We start from the raw sequence: 16,362 nt of genomic DNA, 5'->3' as shown, positions 1-16,362 counted from the left end.
TTGCGCACTGACACTAACTGACGAGGGTAGAAAGTTCTGCACTGTCGAAATTCCAACCCCACACCTTTGGTCGCTGGACTTACATTGCCTGACCCAAAATTCTTCTTTTCTTCCTCTCGTCCACACCCTCTACCCGTTCATCCTTCTGTCTTCTCTGCTTTCAGCTCGACACTGCCTCGACCTGACAGTCCTCCTCCGAACACACCTGCAGGTGCTGGAGCTCGCCATACAGAGAGACAGCCTCCTTGCTGCCGGACATCAGACCATCCACTGCCCTGGTGCAGCGTTTCCTCTATTCCAACAAAAACAGTACCAACGACCAACCTGACAGCAGTTGCTGCCCGTCTCTCCTCTATACTCTCCTTCAGAAAACGCCGTCGCTAGTCGACCATAGGATGGGCTCAGTAGCCGAGGAACGAAGACAGCAAGAGATCGATACATCAGAGGTCCAGGAAGAGTACACTCCGTACCAGCCCGACAAGGGCTATGGCTGGGGTGAGGCTTTGCCAGAGAAGCAAGGTCTGTACGACCCTGGCCTCGAGAAAGATGCCTGCGGTGTAGGCTTTGCTGCGTAAGATTCACCCTGGGAGGAAACGCCTTCACAAGCCTTGGGTTGCTGACACATATTCTAGCAATATCAAGGGCAAGGCAAGCCACAAGATCATCAGCGATGGTAGGTTTCGCTCCCATAAGTATTCTCTGGGCCATGAGACTGATTTTCATCAGCGCGGAACCTCCTATGTAACATGACCCATCGGGGTGCCGTGGGTTCAGATGCACGAGATGGCGATGGTGCGGGTGTCATGACATCCATTCCTCATAAATTCTTCGTCAAGAACTTTGCTCGCGAAGTCGGAGTAGAGCTACCTCCTCTGGGCCAATATGCAGCGGGAAACCTCTTTTTCAAACCCGATACTGAGATGCTGAAACATGCTACCCTCAGCTTCGAAGAGGCCGCACAGTCACTAGGTCTGCGCACACTGGGTTGGCGAGAGGTTCCCCGGGACTCCACCCTGCTTGGTCCTGCGGCGTTGTCGCGCGAGCCCATCATCCTGCAACCGTTCGTCGTCCTGACCTCCGCTTACGGCACTGGCAACAAACCTGAAATCACCGACCCTGAACAATTCGATGACGTCGAGTTCGAGCGGCGACTCTATATCCTAAGAAAGACTGTCTCGCACGACCCGCGGTGGAAACCATGGTTCTATGTTTGCTCTCTAAGCAACAGAAACATCGTCTACAAGGGGCAGCTGGCTCCGGTCCAAGTTTATCAATACTTCCATGACCTTGTTTCGGTGGACTATGAAGGCCACTTCGCTCTGGTACATTCCCGTTTCTCCACCAACACATTTCCCTCGTGGGATCGATCACAGCCGCTTCGATGGCTCGCTCACAATGGAGAAATCAACACGCTCAGAGGGAACAAAAACTGGATGAGAGCGCGAGAGGGTGTCTTGAAGTCTGACCTATTCGGCGAAGAGCTCGAGAAGCTCTTCCCTATTGTCGAGGATGGAGGCTCTGATTCCGCTGCATTTGACAATGTCCTGGAGCTTTTGGTGATGAACAGAGTGCTTTCTTTGCCCGAAGCGGTCATGATGATGGTTCCCGAGGCGTGGCAGGGTAATCCCGCCATCGATCCCGCGAAAGCCGCCTTCTACGAATACGCTGCCTGTTTGATGGAGCCGTGGGATGGTCCCGCTCTATTTACGTTCTCGGACGGCAGGTACTGTGGCGCTAACTTGGATCGAAATGGTCTCAGACCGTGCCGCTACTACGTGACGGACGATGATAGGATCATCTGCGCCTCGGAAGTCGGTACAATTGCCATCGAACCGGAACGAGTGATCATCAAGGGTCGCCTGCAGCCGGGAAAGATGCTGTTGGTCGACACCCAGGCGGGTCGTATCATCGACGATGCCGAACTCAAGGCCACTGTTGCAAACAGGCAACCTTTCCAACAATGGCTGAACAAGAACTTGATGAAGATGCCTCAGGTATATGAGGCGATCAGCAAGGAGGTCGATTTGAACTACAAGCTCACAGAATCCACTATCCAAGAAGATCCTCGACTTCGAGCCTTTGGCTACTCGTTCGAGCAGGTCAGTTTGCTGCTTGGACCTATGGCCGCTGACTCCAAGGAAGCCCTCGGTTCAATGGGCAACGATGCACCGCTCGCATGCCTTGCACAGCAACCCCGCCTCCTCTATGAGTACTTCAGACAACTTTTCGCCCAGGTGACCAATCCCCCGATAGATCCCATTCGAGAAGCAATCGTCATGTCTCTCGAGTGTTACGTGGGCCCTCAAGGCAATCTCCTGGAGATGGATGAATCTCAGTGTGGTCGGCTCTTGCTCCCTTCTCCAATCCTCGAGACTGAGACATTCAACGCCATCAAGAACATTTATCGATACAACCCGGAGTGGACTGTGAGAACAATTGACATCACGTTCGATAAGTGGTCAGGCGTTGATGGCTACATGAAGGCCCTGGACGATATCTGCGATGAAGCCACGAAGGCAATTGACGAAGGCGACAAGGTCATTATTCTGTCTGACCGAGCAACATCCGAAGATAGAGTGCCCGTGTCCTCGCTTCTCGCCACTGGAATGGTGCACCATCACTTGGTTCGAAACAAGTGGAGATCTCGCGCGGCTCTCATCATCGAAACAGCAGAAGCACGAGAGGTGCACCATATGTGCGTACTCGTCGGCTATGGTGCTGATGGTATCAACCCATACCTTGCCATGGAATGCATCCTCAAGATGAACCAGCAGGGGCTGATCAAGAAGAAATTGACCGATCAACAAATCATTGCCAACTATAAAGCATCTTGTGATGGTGGCATTCTAAAAGTCATGAGTAAGATGGGTATTTCGACCCTGCAATCTTACAAGGGTGCACAAATTTTCGAAGCTCTTGGGATTGATGACACTGTTGTTGATAGATGTTTTACTGGCACCGCCACTCGTGTGCGCGGCATGACATTTGAGCTCATCGCTCAAGATGCCTTCGCATTACACGAGAGAGGATATCCATCTCGACACGTCAGAGAAATCCCTGGTTTGCCAGAATCCGGGGAATATCATTGGCGAGACGGTGGCCAGCCTCACATCAATGACCCGGTCAGTATTGCAAACATTCAGGACGCCGTACGAACCAAGAACGACAAGTCGTACGAGGCCTATTCTCTTTCAGAATACGAGCAGATCAAGAGCTGCACTCTTCGTGGAATGCTTGATTTTGACTTCGAGCAGCGTGCTCCTGTGCCGATTGATCAGGTTGAGCCGTGGACAGAGATTGTGCGACGTTTCGTTACCGGTGCTATGTCCTATGGTTCCATCTCGATGGAGGCGCATTCCACACTGGCCGTGGCTATGAACCGACTTGGTGGCAAATCCAATACCGGCGAAGGCGGCGAGGATCCAGAACGAAGTTTGCAGATGGCGAACGGCGATTCCATGCGCTCTGCCATTAAACAGATCGCATCCGGTCGATTTGGCGTCACGTCAAACTACCTAGCCGACGCTGATGAGCTTCAGATCAAGATGGCTCAAGGCGCCAAACCCGGCGAGGGAGGTGAGTTACCTGGTCACAAAGTCTCTGAGCCGATTGCCCGCACTCGACATTCTACTCCAGGTGTCGGTCTCATCTCTCCACCTCCCCACCACGATATCTACTCTATCGAGGATCTGAAGCAGTTGATTTACGATCTCAAGTGCTCCAATCCGCGGTCCAGGGTATCTGTCAAGTTGGTGTCCGAGGTCGGTGTCGGTATTGTCGCAGCAGGTGTCGCAAAAGCCAAGGCTGACCACATTCTGATCTCTGGTCACGATGGTGGCACCGGCGCTTCAAGGTGGACTGGTATCAAGTATGCCGGCCTTCCGTGGGAACTTGGTCTAGCTGAAACCCACCAAACTCTGGTGCTCAATGATCTACGAGGTCGAGTCATTGTCCAAACCGATGGCCAGCTCCGCACTGGTCGCGATGTTGCAATTGCCTGTCTGCTTGGGGCCGAAGAATGGGGCTTCGCTACAACACCACTGATTTCCATGGGCTGTATTATGATGCGCAAGTGCCAGTATGAACATCCACCCCCCCGATTCTACTACGTGCTAACAGATTTGCAGTTTGAACACCTGTCCGGTTGGTATTGCTACTCAAGACCCTCTCCTTCGAAAGAAGTTTGAGGGTACCCCCGAGCATGTCATCAACTTCTTTTATTACGTCGCGAACGAACTCCGTGCGATCATGGCCCAGCTTGGATTGAGGACGGTCAATGAAATGGTCGGACATGCAGAGCTTTTGAGAGTGCGCGAAGATCTACGAACGGAGAAAACTCAGAATATCGATCTGTCCCTCATTCTCACGCCGGCACATTCTATCCGGCCTGGCGTCGCGACCTACAACGTCCGAAAGCAAGACCACAAACTTCACACTCGCTTGGACAACAAGCTGATTTCGGAATCCGAGCTTGCTCTGGAGAAGGGGCTCCCCTGCCGAATAGAGACTGACATCGTCAACACCGATCGTGCACTAGGTGCCACATTGTCATACCAAATCAGCAAGCGCTATGGTGAAGCCGGTCTCCCTCAGGACACTATTCACGTCAACATCCGAGGCTCTGCCGGTCAATCGTTCGGAGCTTATCTCGCGCCAGGTGTTACTCTCGAATTGGAAGGCGATGCCAATGACTACGTTGGCAAGGGTCTTTCGGGTGGCCGTTTGATCATCTACCCCCCTCGTAGTGCTGTTTTCAAGGCCGAGGAGAATATTTTGATTGGCAACGTCTGTCTCTATGGTGCCACAAGTGGTACGTGCTATTTCAGGGGTGTGGCTGCCGAGCGCTTCGCCGTGCGAAACTCGGGTGCCAATGCCGTTGTCGAAGGTGTGGGCGATCACGGTTGTGAGTACATGACCGGCGGTCGTGTTGTCATTCTGGGCAGCACTGGACGTAACTTCGCCGCTGGAATGTCTGGTGGGATTGCGTACGTTCTCGACATGAACCAAGACTTCCACTCCAAGATCAACATGGAAATGGTGGAAGTGTCGGGTGTCGAAACCCCTGAGGAGATTGCGTTCCTACGGGGTATGATCGAGGACCATCATCACTACACTGGCTCTGAGTTGGCTGCACGTATCCTACTTGAATTCAATCGAGCACTCCCGCGCTTCGTCAAAATTCTACCTACGGATTACAAGAGGGTGTTGGCGGAGCAGGCTAAGAAGGCCGAAGAAGCAAAGAAAGCAGAGTACCCTTTGCCGATACTACCAGGCAATCCTGTCCGCAACCTTCATCAAGAACAGCGTGATGCTGCTGCCGAGAAAGAGGCCAAGCAGAAGAAAGCAAACATGCTCGACATCGAGGAAGGCATTAATGGTGATGCAGATCAAGCTAAGCACAAGGCTGCTTTGGTTCTTGACAAGACTCGAGGTTTCATGAAGTATTCTCGTCGGAGCGAGAAATACCGCAACCCGAAGACTCGAGTTAAGGACTGGGCCGAGCTCTCTTCAAGGTTGAACGAAGACGAACTGAAGTATCAATCTGCTCGATGCATGGACTGTGGTGTCCCATTCTGTCAATCAGACACTGGATGTCCAATTTCCAACATCATCCCCAAATGGAACGAGTTGGTATTTTCCGGCGCATGGAAAGATGCCCTCAATCGTCTCCTCATGACCAACAACTTCCCCGAGTTCACCGGTCGGGTTTGCCCTGCTCCGTGTGAAGGAGCTTGTGTCCTGGGGATCAACGAAGATCCGGTTGGTATCAAGAGCATTGAATGCGCCATCATCGACAAAGGATTCGAGATGGGCTGGATGGTACCAAACCCGCCCCAAGAACGGACCGGCAAAAAAGTCGCTGTCATTGGATCGGGTCCAGCAGGTCTCGCTGCAGCTGACCAACTCAATCGTGTTGGGCATAGTGTCACAGTCTACGAAAAGTCCGATCGTGCTGGCGGCTTACTGATGTATGGCATCCCTAACATGAAACTCGACAAACGAATTGTGCAACGACGAGTTGATTTCATGGCCGCCGAGGGTGTTAAATTTGAGACTGGGGTAATGGTTGGTCCTGGGGAGAAGGTCAGTCTTGAGTCTCTGCGCCAGGACAACGACGCGGTGATTATCTCTACCGGTGCCCAAGTTCCTCGTGACCTCAAGATCAAGAATCGAGAAGCTGAAGGTATCCATTTTGCGATGGAATTCTTGCATGCAAACACAAAGTCGTTACTTGATTCTCAGCTGGGTGATGGTCATTACATCTCTGCGAAAGACAAACATGTTATTGTCATCGGTGGCGGAGATACCGGCAATGATTGTATCGGCACGTCCCTTCGACATGGAGCCAAGTCAATTACCAACTTTGAGCTCTTGCCTCAACCTCCTCCGGAACGCGCTCGCGACAACCCGTGGCCCCAGTGGCCGCGAATTTACCGCGTGGACTACGGTCACACAGAAGTCAAGCAACACTATGGACAAGATCCTCGTGAATACTGTGTGATGACGAAGGATTTCGTGGTCGAGGATGGACGTGTCGTGGGCATCAATACGACTCGTGTAGACTGGACAAAGACCGCCACTGGTGGCTGGGACATGAAACCCAGGGAGGGAAGTGAGCAGTACTTCCCAGCGGATCTCGTGCTTCTTTCTATGGGTTTCCTTGGCCCTGACGACCGTCTCTTTGAAAGCCAAGTGGAGCTTGATCCGCGCAAGAACATCAAGACGCCAAAGAACATGTACAACACCAACCTTCCGGGTGTGTTTGCTGCCGGTGACTGCCGACGTGGCCAATCTCTCATTGTGTGGGGTATCAATGAAGGTCGTCAATGTGCTCGACAGGTCGACAGCTTCCTCATGGGCACCGGATCCATCCTTCCCGTTACAGGTGGAATCGTCCAACGAGCTGCGCATGACGCTGTCCCCACCCCTGAAGAGTCCAAGGCTCATAAGCATGGCGATATGGCGCATGCTGCCGAAAATTTCAAGCGTGGTCCCGAAATAAAAGTCGCTGCATGATTTCTCTAACCGTCGAACCGATGTTAGTGATTGTGTATGAAAGCAGGATGCAGCAGTGAGCATCTAAAATGACATGGGATGGCTTTCTCTATTGTCTTTCACGATTTGGCATGGCAAGCGCGATCGGCCAGTATGCGAGATACCCTGATGAGCGCTTTTCAGATCATGAGATGCGAGATGAAATGACCAATGGAATCTGCAATGGGTCATGCCTTTTGGTTATTACGACCTCTGATGAGTGAGGGTTTTTTGATGCTCCCAGGGTGCAGATATGTATCAGTCGTACTCGAGCCATTTTGGGTGTTTGGGGGGAAACGTGTTCTGGAACAAATGGAGAGGTCGAGTGTGATGCACCTTGGAAGATATCAGAAAGAAAAGAGGTGCTGCAGACTGCCAATGGGAATGTATCAATACCAAAGGCCTGTAGATAGCACAACAAAATATATATTTGAAAATCCATCCTTTTTTGGATCATATTTCTGACACATTGACCGCTAGAAAGAGAGAAATAATCCAACATGATCTCTCATGGTTGAATTAGCATGACCTAAACAGTCGAGGTTGCACTAGGGATGTTAAAATGACGTTTGCCATGTATGATTGGCCGTATTTGAGTTATAGTATCATAAGCTTGTATCGGCGCTTGCCCTAGATTGTTCGTGCTCCTCATATTAAAAACACACCTCAATCGACCAACTCTCTTTATTTCATGTCATGTGCTGTGAGGAATGTGTTTAGTTCACAGCATTACAGGAACTGATTCTTCGTTTGCCTACATACGAGTCTGCAGCGAGGCCGCCGGTCATTAATCATACGTATGGTCCGGAGAAACAAGAGTCTGGGTCGCGACGCGTTTTGATCTACACACCAAGCAACACATTTCACGTCATAACACACAAAAGTCGAAACGAGAGTCGCGGCGAAGGAAGTCATCAAGTGGAAAGAGCCCCATATTCTCGAAAAAAGGCCGATGTCGAACAACCCAGTCGACAACTTTACAACCACTTCAGTCGCCAAAACCCTGAAACCGACTTGACACAATAATTTCACCACAGTTCACCACAATCAATATTGATCACAATGTTCTTTACATCCTCACTCCCCCTACTTCCCCCTCCGCCAGCATCTCTCCTTCCGCCTCTCACTACTACGTTCTCGGGATCCGAGACATCGACTACATCTCATCAACACCAACATCCTCACCAGCATCCATCGTCGTCCCGCCGCCCCAAATCTCACCATGCAAACATCAACAACCGAAACAATACACTTGTCGCGCTATCTGCTGATGAACGAACTATCTCCCAACGGAAAATGGCCATCGCTATGTACGGTTATAGCTGGCTCAAGCCGGCTGGATGTGCCAAGACGATGCTCGGGAGACGGGAGGAAGAGGTCGAAAGGGAGGAAGTCGAAAGGCAATTGAGAGAGGTCGAACTCCAAGAGCGGCAAGCTCAAGAAACAGAGGAGCAGGAAAGACTGGCGAGGCTGAACGAGGCGGGAGAGGGTGAAGTGGATGAAGGGGAGAGGGACTTAGACGAAGATATCCCCGACGCTGATGAGGCGGACTTGGATGGAGAGGAAGATGAAGAAAGTGAGGAGGATGTTGACCATGGAATTGACGAAGGCGAAGATGACGAGGCTTTACAAGTCGATCTTGATGATGAGATTCCCGATGCGGATGACCAGGACGACGACGACGAGGACGACGACGATGAACCCATGTCGCCTGATCCTGTTGGGGCGGACGGAAACTGGGTCTACGATACCCGTCGAGAGCCGGACACTGACGACGAAGAACAGTTACCCCACCCACCTGCAACCAGTCGCCATCCTCCTGGTCGTCTTGCGATGGGAAGGGACGGTATGCACGCAACAGTCGCAGGTGTGCGTCTCCCACTTCCAGGAAGTGATTATGGCTACGATGAACGGGATGCTGAGGACTTGGCGGACTCTATGCTCGGTCAGGATGAGGTATTCGATGACCACGCTATTGAAAGTAGCAACGCCGCCATCGCCGAGCATGACCTAGACGAAGATGTTCCTGAAGCAGAAGATGACCAAATGTGGGAACATACCGACACAGAACTCGAGGAGAGTGAGATGGACATCTCCGTTCTTCCTGGTCAAAGTGCAGGCCCTGGTACCACTGCAATGGCCCAAACTCAGAATCTACGCCCTCCTCCCAGTTCTGACCGCATCTCGATGCCGCGCAGCTCTGGCCCATGGATCACAGGACCTTCCCCTTCGGCCCAGACACATGGACAGATAATCACTCGGCGTGGAGTGCATGCCAGGCCTACTCCCGATGCTGCCATACGCCCCGCCAGGATCGTATCTGGGAACCGTCAACGCCATTACCATCATGGACTCCCGAATACGCGGCATCAACTCAACCACACACCAGCGATGCTGGATAGCCCGCTTGACGTTGACGAGGAAGAAGTCGACACCGACTTGGAACTGGATACACCTGATCCGTTTGCTGCCTCTAGAAATTTGAGGGGAGGGGCTGCTGGCCGAACGACGGGACAAGAGATTACACCCGGGGACGGCGCTGCCCGACCGGAAACAGATGATAACAATAATCGAAGCCCAAGTCGCGCCGCCGCGGCACGTAACTGGCTTGACGGCGCAGCAGCAGCAGTTGTTGGTGGGAGCGGAAGTGCGAGGAGAACATTATTTCAGCGTGCGACGAGGAGAAGAAATAACATCGACACTGGCACGACGGCAGCTGCTCCTGGCACCACGCAGGCTCTCCCCGGCGGCACCTCAAGTGGCGGGCTGTTCACCCCATCTCCCCATACTCAAGTCGCCGGCTCTGGCCGAGCGCAGGACCGGCCAGGGGGAGCAGCACTGGATTGGGACACGCCTGTGAATGCGAACTCAAATGCGAGCGGGGGTGAAGGATTGTCAGGTCAAGGACAAGACCAGCGAGGAAGGGGAAGACGCACTGGACGGTTTCTGGGGTCACGGAGACGGGCAGAATGAATCCCCAAGAAGGGCTGTCCTGGCATGGTGTCTTGTTGTTCAACAGTACTATAAGTCAGATACGGCCGACATGTCAGGATATTGATTTGACTGTCTTTGTCGCGAGAGGCTTTATGGTCCCAGCACTGTCTGTGGTTTACAGGCCTGAAGAAGAGCTTGCTGAAAGGAGAGAAGGCCCTATCCGCTACCATCTCCATCTCCATCTCCATCTTCACCAACGGATACCTTTGAGGACAGACAGATAGATCCCTTCCAAGGGTTCCACTCTCTCCAACTCAACTCGTATTACATTACATTAATTACAGAATTGCAGAGTCACAGCAATTTACCGGGCGATTGCCGGACCACAAAGCACTTTGCAGAACGCGAACGCACTTGGCTAGCTCTCCTAGCAATATCACATCACATGACATCACGAGCAGGAGCACGAACACATCGAGTATTCATCCATCCATTCAATCTCATTCAAAAAGGTCCAAGAAAAAAGTCATATTTACACACTTTCCTTTTCCCTCTCTTGTAGTGCCAGCCCCTGCCTGCCGTTGTTTGCCCTGCTGCGCTGCGTGGAATCCCTTGTGTTTACCAAAAAAAAAAAGAAAAAAATCAATCAATAGACATTCATTTGCTCCATCCAGGAAAACGCCTTGCTCGCTCTGGGACACTTGGTCATGCAATGAAACCGAAACCAGTTTTGGTACTCTTTTGGGGGCTAAGGGATGGAAGGACGAAGTTTTCGGACGAGAGTGAGAAATGTGAGGGGTGTGTTATGTGCTGCTTTGAGGTTCGGAGAGGCTGTGGGCTGTGTGGGGTTGGCAGCCACAGAAGTCGACTCTGGTTGAAGGTGGTGTGGATTTGAGAGATTGAATGAGAGAGGGAGTGAGAGGGAGCCAGGTGGTGTTGTTCTCGAAAGGATTCGTGTCGCATGGTTGCCTCGTAGCTGTATTGTCCATGGTGTGATTCTGGGCAGTCTCAAGTGTCTTGTTCGAGGTGAATCAGCACTGCTGCAGAAGCCCTTCCAACGACTCAATCGCCCACGTCCAGGTCCCGTCCAATCCAGGTACTTCTGTACAATGTCTCAGCACAACATGAACCCTCGCTTGATTACAAGGTCTTCTTTTATCTTCTCTCCCACGCCCTCAGTCGCGGGCTTCCCACTCAGAATAGCCACACGTAGGCAAACAGAGCCCACACGGCGATGAAAAACAACACCCACACTCTCCAACCCACCCCGGTCCGTTCTGCCATGCGCAGCATCCTCCTCATCGTACCCCGTAACCTGACGCCCGTATTCTCAAAGGTATCGTTGATCGACTGAGCAAGTTGGGACGAGTCGCGGATTTCGTCGCCGATGGCGACTGTGAGGGACTTTAGCTGCGACACCTTTTGGCTCAGGAGTGTGGTCTGAGTGATTTCATTCTGAGACTCGAGTTCTTCCAGAACCGAGGCGGAATATTGTCCCTTGGAGTTGGGCGTCGCGGGTCGGAACCCCGAAGACGGCCTCTGTGGCGTGCTGTGGCCATTTGTGGAGGAGTACGGTGTCAGATACGGTGAAGAGGAATTCGCTGGTTGTGAGGTCGGATAGGCATAGCTGCTGGGCCTCTGCCCGGAGGATGAGGAGGATGGGCGCGAGCCGGGGTAGTCTTGAAAGAGGGCCGACGAGGCTGGGGCGGCGCGCCTATTTAACGACGAGTAGCGGTTCCTGTGCCCGTAATATGTTAGTTTTTTTTTTACCTTCACTTCAAATCGTCTTGTGACAAATCTGGGAACGGGGCGGAAAAAACGTACGTTGACATGCTGGACCGGGTTTGTCGCAGGGAAGTGTTCGTAAAAGGACAAGGCGGATCGACAGTGGGCAATGTACTCTTTGTTTTTCAGGCCATCTTTTTGTTCAGTATCCGAAAATCGTGCCACAGATAGGAATTCACACCACTCTGTCTACAATCTTGACAGAAGTGTCCAGTTTGCCTAGAACATTAAAGTGATCTTGTGTCTGGCGCTGGTGAAAGAACAAATGTTCTGGGCTTGAGGATGACGCGGGTGGCGGAAACACCCGGCCGGACTCATTGCACGAGTTGATCAAAAAGTCTACCGTACAGTACATATTATATGCTCGGCCTCGGCGACTTTTGTCCCTTCTGTCCGCAACATCCTCCATGCCATTCACCTTGCTCATGGAACACTCAGATTCCTGAAAGCGAATCCACTGTCTCCCAGCGGGTCATCCTTTTCCACGGAGAAGGTGCTGAATCCAGTGTAGTAAGCTTGGCCCTCGACCTTGACCCTCACTTCCATGTCTTCAGAAGTTGCCGATGGTTCATCGGGTTGACCGACCATATTTCGCTCCAAAACCGTCCCGACAAAGGGCGGACCGATCCCGAGCTTGGAAACCAAAGAATGATATGCCCACGACTCGTTTGCTTTGCGAGTCCCGTCACGATACGCCAGTGCTGCACGAGCGGCTACTCCACTTCCAGTTGGGGAGCGGTCGATTTCTTCGGCAGCAAAATAGCATACCCCCAGTTCAGATCCGGACACGGATTCGTTCTGTGCCTCCATGTGGTCAGTGACAATCACTCCATACAGAAAGGACATCTCCGGCTCAGCTCCATGCTCATAGTAGCGTGAGAGAGATGCGTTGTCCAGTATTGCTGATTTAAGACCCCGTGAAGCACGATTCAGTGCTTCAAGGTCGACTGCTCTAAGGCCATTAGCAAATCCTAGCTCCACAGCCGCAACAATACAATAAAACGCTCCGCCGTACGCAAAGCTCGCGCGTACTTCGGTCCTGTCTTCTTGGAGCTCGGACCACCGTAGATGTGCAGGTACAGGAATTGTGATATTGATACCCTTTGCAAATGAAGGGACGGAAACGAAGGAGACAGAGCGTTGAGGGTCAGATGCCGATCCATCTTCATTGGTCGGCACAGTCACCTCAACGAGCCCACATGGGGCATGGAGGTTTATGACTGCATAACGGGTGTGAGGATCGTACTTTATCTCATTTCTTCTCGGGAATATAGCGAGGTCGTGTGTGTCGACGAGAAACCGTCCCAGCGCAATGGTCGCGTGACCACACATTGTAGAGTAGCCGTCGTTAGTCATGAAGAGAACACCCATGTCGGCCTTGCCGGTCGTGGTGAGCTCCGTTTGTGCGCGAAGAATTGCACCGTACATGTCATAGTGCCCGCGAGGCTCCAGCAAGACTCGCTGCCGGAGGGAGTCATATTTGGTCTTTGCTTCCGCACGCTGTTCCAGCAGAGTTCCATGGAGATCAGGATATCCGTCAATGACGATTCGTGTAGGTTCGCCACAAGTATGCATCTCAATACAAGAGATTGGTCTGTTTACCGGCTGCAAGAGTAGTTGCTTGATGTCCATGATTAATGGTGAACCGGGGTTCCAATTTGAGTGATGGAGCTGAGTGGCTTGCTAGACAACCAAAGTACTTCAACGACGACTACTGTACGAAATCGTCCCGGGAAGAGGATGAATGCCCGGTTGCTCTACGTGGAATTGTGTAGAGTCACATTGGGGAAATGACGCGCCTTGAGACATGTCAGAACGGGGTAAGGCTGAGATACAGCCTTGGGCGAAGGGGCTACGGTGGACCATGCACCGAGTCGCGCGTCCTGCGCCTTCCACAACGCGTTGAACAACTAAACGGTGGTTGATCTTTGGACGCTGCAAACCTGACTCTACACTATATTGTTGCATACACCCGAAGTTCGCTGGTCATCTCATTGCCTTGCTTTTGTGCCTCGAGCACGTATAACAACCTTATGCTCCAGATGTATCCCAGCACAGCATGGTTGCACCACGACAAAACGAAAGTTTCGGCTCGGTGGGCGAACTCGATGCTGAAGTAGTATCGGAGTTGAGGGACAGGTTGACAGAAGTCACTATAAAATGCTCGGAGCGATGTTTGTATCAATCGGCGAAATGGTGAGCAAGAAGAAGAAGAAGAACCTGGAGGGACCCAGTCACTGACCGCTGTATTAGGGCAGCGGAACTTCTCGATTCTCTTCCCGAAGACGACGATACGTTTGATGACTCTCCTATGCAAGACGCGAATAATGTCCAGTCTTCGTATCGACTGTTCTCGACCACTTACGATGACCCTGAAGAGGCGGCATTAGAGGCCAAGGAGGCGCCGAAATACCTGTTAGCGAAAGCATTCTTCGACACCAAAGAGTTTGATAGATGCGCAGCGGTGTTTCTACCGCCAGCAATCCCAGCCGGAGGCCTAGCGATCTTCGACAAGCCCAGAAAGCGGACACCTACATCCACTCCGTCTCGGACGAAAGGTAAATCAAAAGAGAGTGGTACAACAACCACTACCAGCCCGTTCCCCCGGCTCAGTCAACGGTCTCTGTTTCTTGCCCTCTATGCACGGTATCTTGCTGGAGAGAAGCGCAAAGACGAAGAAAGCGAGATGGTTCTCGGTCCAGCCGATGGTGGACAAACAATCAATCGGGAGCTTCCCGCATTGGCAAGAGGACTGGAAGCGTACTTCAAAGTCCGAGATGCTGCAGATCCACAACTCAAGCGGTCTCAAGGATGGCTCGAATACCTGTACGGTACCGTCCTGGCCAAGTCGAGACAAGAACAACTCGCACAGCAATGGCTCCTCCGTTCTGTACGACTCAATCCCTATCACTGGGGTGCGTGGGAGGAGTTGGCCACGCTTCTCTCGTCGATTGACGACCTCAATTCCCAACTCTCCCCTTCCGTCCTCCCTCAAAACCTGATGAGCATCATGTACCAAGCATACGCCTCTGTTGACTTGTTCTCGACCAGCGACCAATCCACAACCTTGAACTACCTTCGGATTCTCCTGAACTACTTTCCTACCTCCACGTTCTTACTTACGCAACTTGCTCTCAGCCATTACCACGCCAAAGAATACGAGTCCTCTGCATCCATATTTCAAGATTTGCTGGTGGCCCACTCTCATCGTCTTGATGGACTCGACCACTACTCCAACATATTGTATGTGATGGCGGATCGACCTAAACTCGCGTTTCTCGCTCATCTTGCTACATCGGTCGACAAATTCCGCCCAGAAACCTGTTGCGTGGTGGGTAACTATTACTCTCTTTGCTCACAGCACGAGAAAGCAGTCATGTACTTCCGACGCGCCCTCACATTGGACAGAAACTTTCTGTCGGCGTGGACTCTAATGGGGCATGAATACATCGAGCTGAAAAACACACATGCCGCCATCGAAAGCTATCGGCGTGCTGTTGACGTCAATCGCAAGGATTACCGTGCTTGGTATGGTCTGGGTCAAGCCTACGAGGTCCTCGATATGGGCTTTTATGCATTGTTTTACTACCAGCGAGCTGCTGGATTGAGGCCATATGACCCCAAGATGTGGCAAGCAGTCGGGTCTTGCTATGCGAAAATGGACCGTCTTGATCAAGCGATCAAGGCTCTCAAGCGCGCCCTGGTTGCAGGGACGTACTTTGAAGAACCCACTTCCGCTCAGTCAAGCTTCAACCCAAGTAGCAGTGTTTCAAGCAACATGACTTCTGGCACAAAACGTGGTAAATCCGCCTCCCAGGCAAAATCAAACCAGCAGAAAAGTATTCGCAAACTTCTTGATCCGGAAACACTCTATCAAATTGCTCTTTTGTACGAACGCGTTGGCGGCGATGAAGGCGAGAAAGAGGCGGTTCAGTACATGGAACTTTGTGTCGCGCAAGAGACTGGTGGCAGCCACATGAGTGTTGTAAAGGCAGAGAAGGCACTTCGCAAACGTCAGCAAAAGGAAGACAGGAAAGCTGCAGTTGCAGAGGAACGCCGAACCCGAGTAGCCGAGATGCGTGCGGACGATGCAGGCGATATGGATATGGACGCCGGGCCAGGGGCAGTCGGTGCTGACGATGATACAGAGATCATGTCCCCATCCTCTGCTTCTCCTGCTTCTCCAGGGTCATCACCGTCACCCTCTGACGGTGAAAACATGGGCGAAATGACAGATGGCGGAGGCGATGGCTTCGGCACAGGTACCACCGCTACCACCTCCAAAGCTCGCCTATGGCTTGCGCGTTGGTGTGTGAAAACAGGCGACCTCGACCGCGCAGAGAGACTGGCGGAGGAGTTATGTATGGATGGGTACGAGGTTGAAGAAGCAAAGGGCCTGGTTCGTGAGGTCAGAGGGAGAAGAGAAGTGGATGTGAGCGGAGGCGGTGTGAGTTTGGACCTGTTGCAACCACCAATGACCTGACTGGACGTGTGACTTTGGGGTTGGTTCGGCGTGGGAGAGAAAAGTGATTCAAAGGGAACATTCCCAGGGTTGAATGAATTATGAGTCTACGAGTGAGTATGATACGACAAGCAGTCATTCTGACA

At 52.1% G+C, this 16,362-nt stretch overlaps 5 protein-coding genes across 5 annotated transcripts; 3 read left to right on the top strand and 2 right to left on the bottom strand.

Moving 5' to 3' along the window:
* Positions 1–395: 395 nt before the first annotated feature.
* Z517_06406 (uncharacterized protein) lies at positions 396–7,017 on the top strand (the record flags this gene model as incomplete). Its single annotated transcript, XM_013428145.1, has 4 exons — positions 396–571; positions 633–673; positions 727–4,078; positions 4,128–7,017. 4 exons carry the CDS (start codon positions 396–398, stop codon positions 7,015–7,017), a joined length of 6,459 nt encoding a protein of 2,152 aa, XP_013283599.1.
* Positions 7,018–8,097: 1,080 nt separating this feature from the next.
* Z517_06405 (uncharacterized protein) lies at positions 8,098–10,008 on the top strand (the record flags this gene model as incomplete). Its single annotated transcript, XM_013428144.1, has 1 exon — positions 8,098–10,008. The coding sequence occupies one exon, from the start codon at positions 8,098–8,100 to the stop codon at positions 10,006–10,008; it is 1,911 nt and encodes a 636-aa protein (XP_013283598.1).
* A 1,155-nt stretch (positions 10,009–11,163) lies between these two features.
* Positions 11,164–11,801, bottom strand: Z517_06404 (uncharacterized protein; the record flags this gene model as incomplete). The annotated part of the gene is made up of 2 exons (XM_013428143.1): positions 11,164–11,707; positions 11,794–11,801. 2 exons carry the CDS (start codon positions 11,799–11,801, stop codon positions 11,164–11,166), a joined length of 552 nt encoding a protein of 183 aa, XP_013283597.1.
* A 376-nt stretch (positions 11,802–12,177) lies between these two features.
* On the bottom strand, positions 12,178–13,386 carry Z517_06403 (uncharacterized protein; the record flags this gene model as incomplete). Its single annotated transcript, XM_013428142.1, has 1 exon — positions 12,178–13,386. One exon carries the CDS (start codon positions 13,384–13,386, stop codon positions 12,178–12,180), a length of 1,209 nt encoding a protein of 402 aa, XP_013283596.1.
* Positions 13,387–13,813: 427 nt separating this feature from the next.
* On the top strand, positions 13,814–16,237 carry Z517_06402 (uncharacterized protein; the record flags this gene model as incomplete). The annotated part of the gene is made up of 2 exons (XM_013428141.1): positions 13,814–13,950; positions 14,008–16,237. 2 exons carry the CDS (start codon positions 13,814–13,816, stop codon positions 16,235–16,237), a joined length of 2,367 nt encoding a protein of 788 aa, XP_013283595.1.
* Between the last annotated feature and the right edge of the window lie 125 nt (positions 16,238–16,362).

This window comes from Fonsecaea pedrosoi, assembly GCF_000835455.1.
Source record: "Fonsecaea pedrosoi CBS 271.37 unplaced genomic scaffold supercont1.4, whole genome shotgun sequence".
Classification (NCBI taxonomy): Eukaryota; Fungi; Ascomycota; class Eurotiomycetes; order Chaetothyriales; family Herpotrichiellaceae; genus Fonsecaea; species Fonsecaea pedrosoi.
Note: the sequence above shows the minus strand (reverse complement) of the source record. Positions and strands in the feature narration are given on the sequence as shown.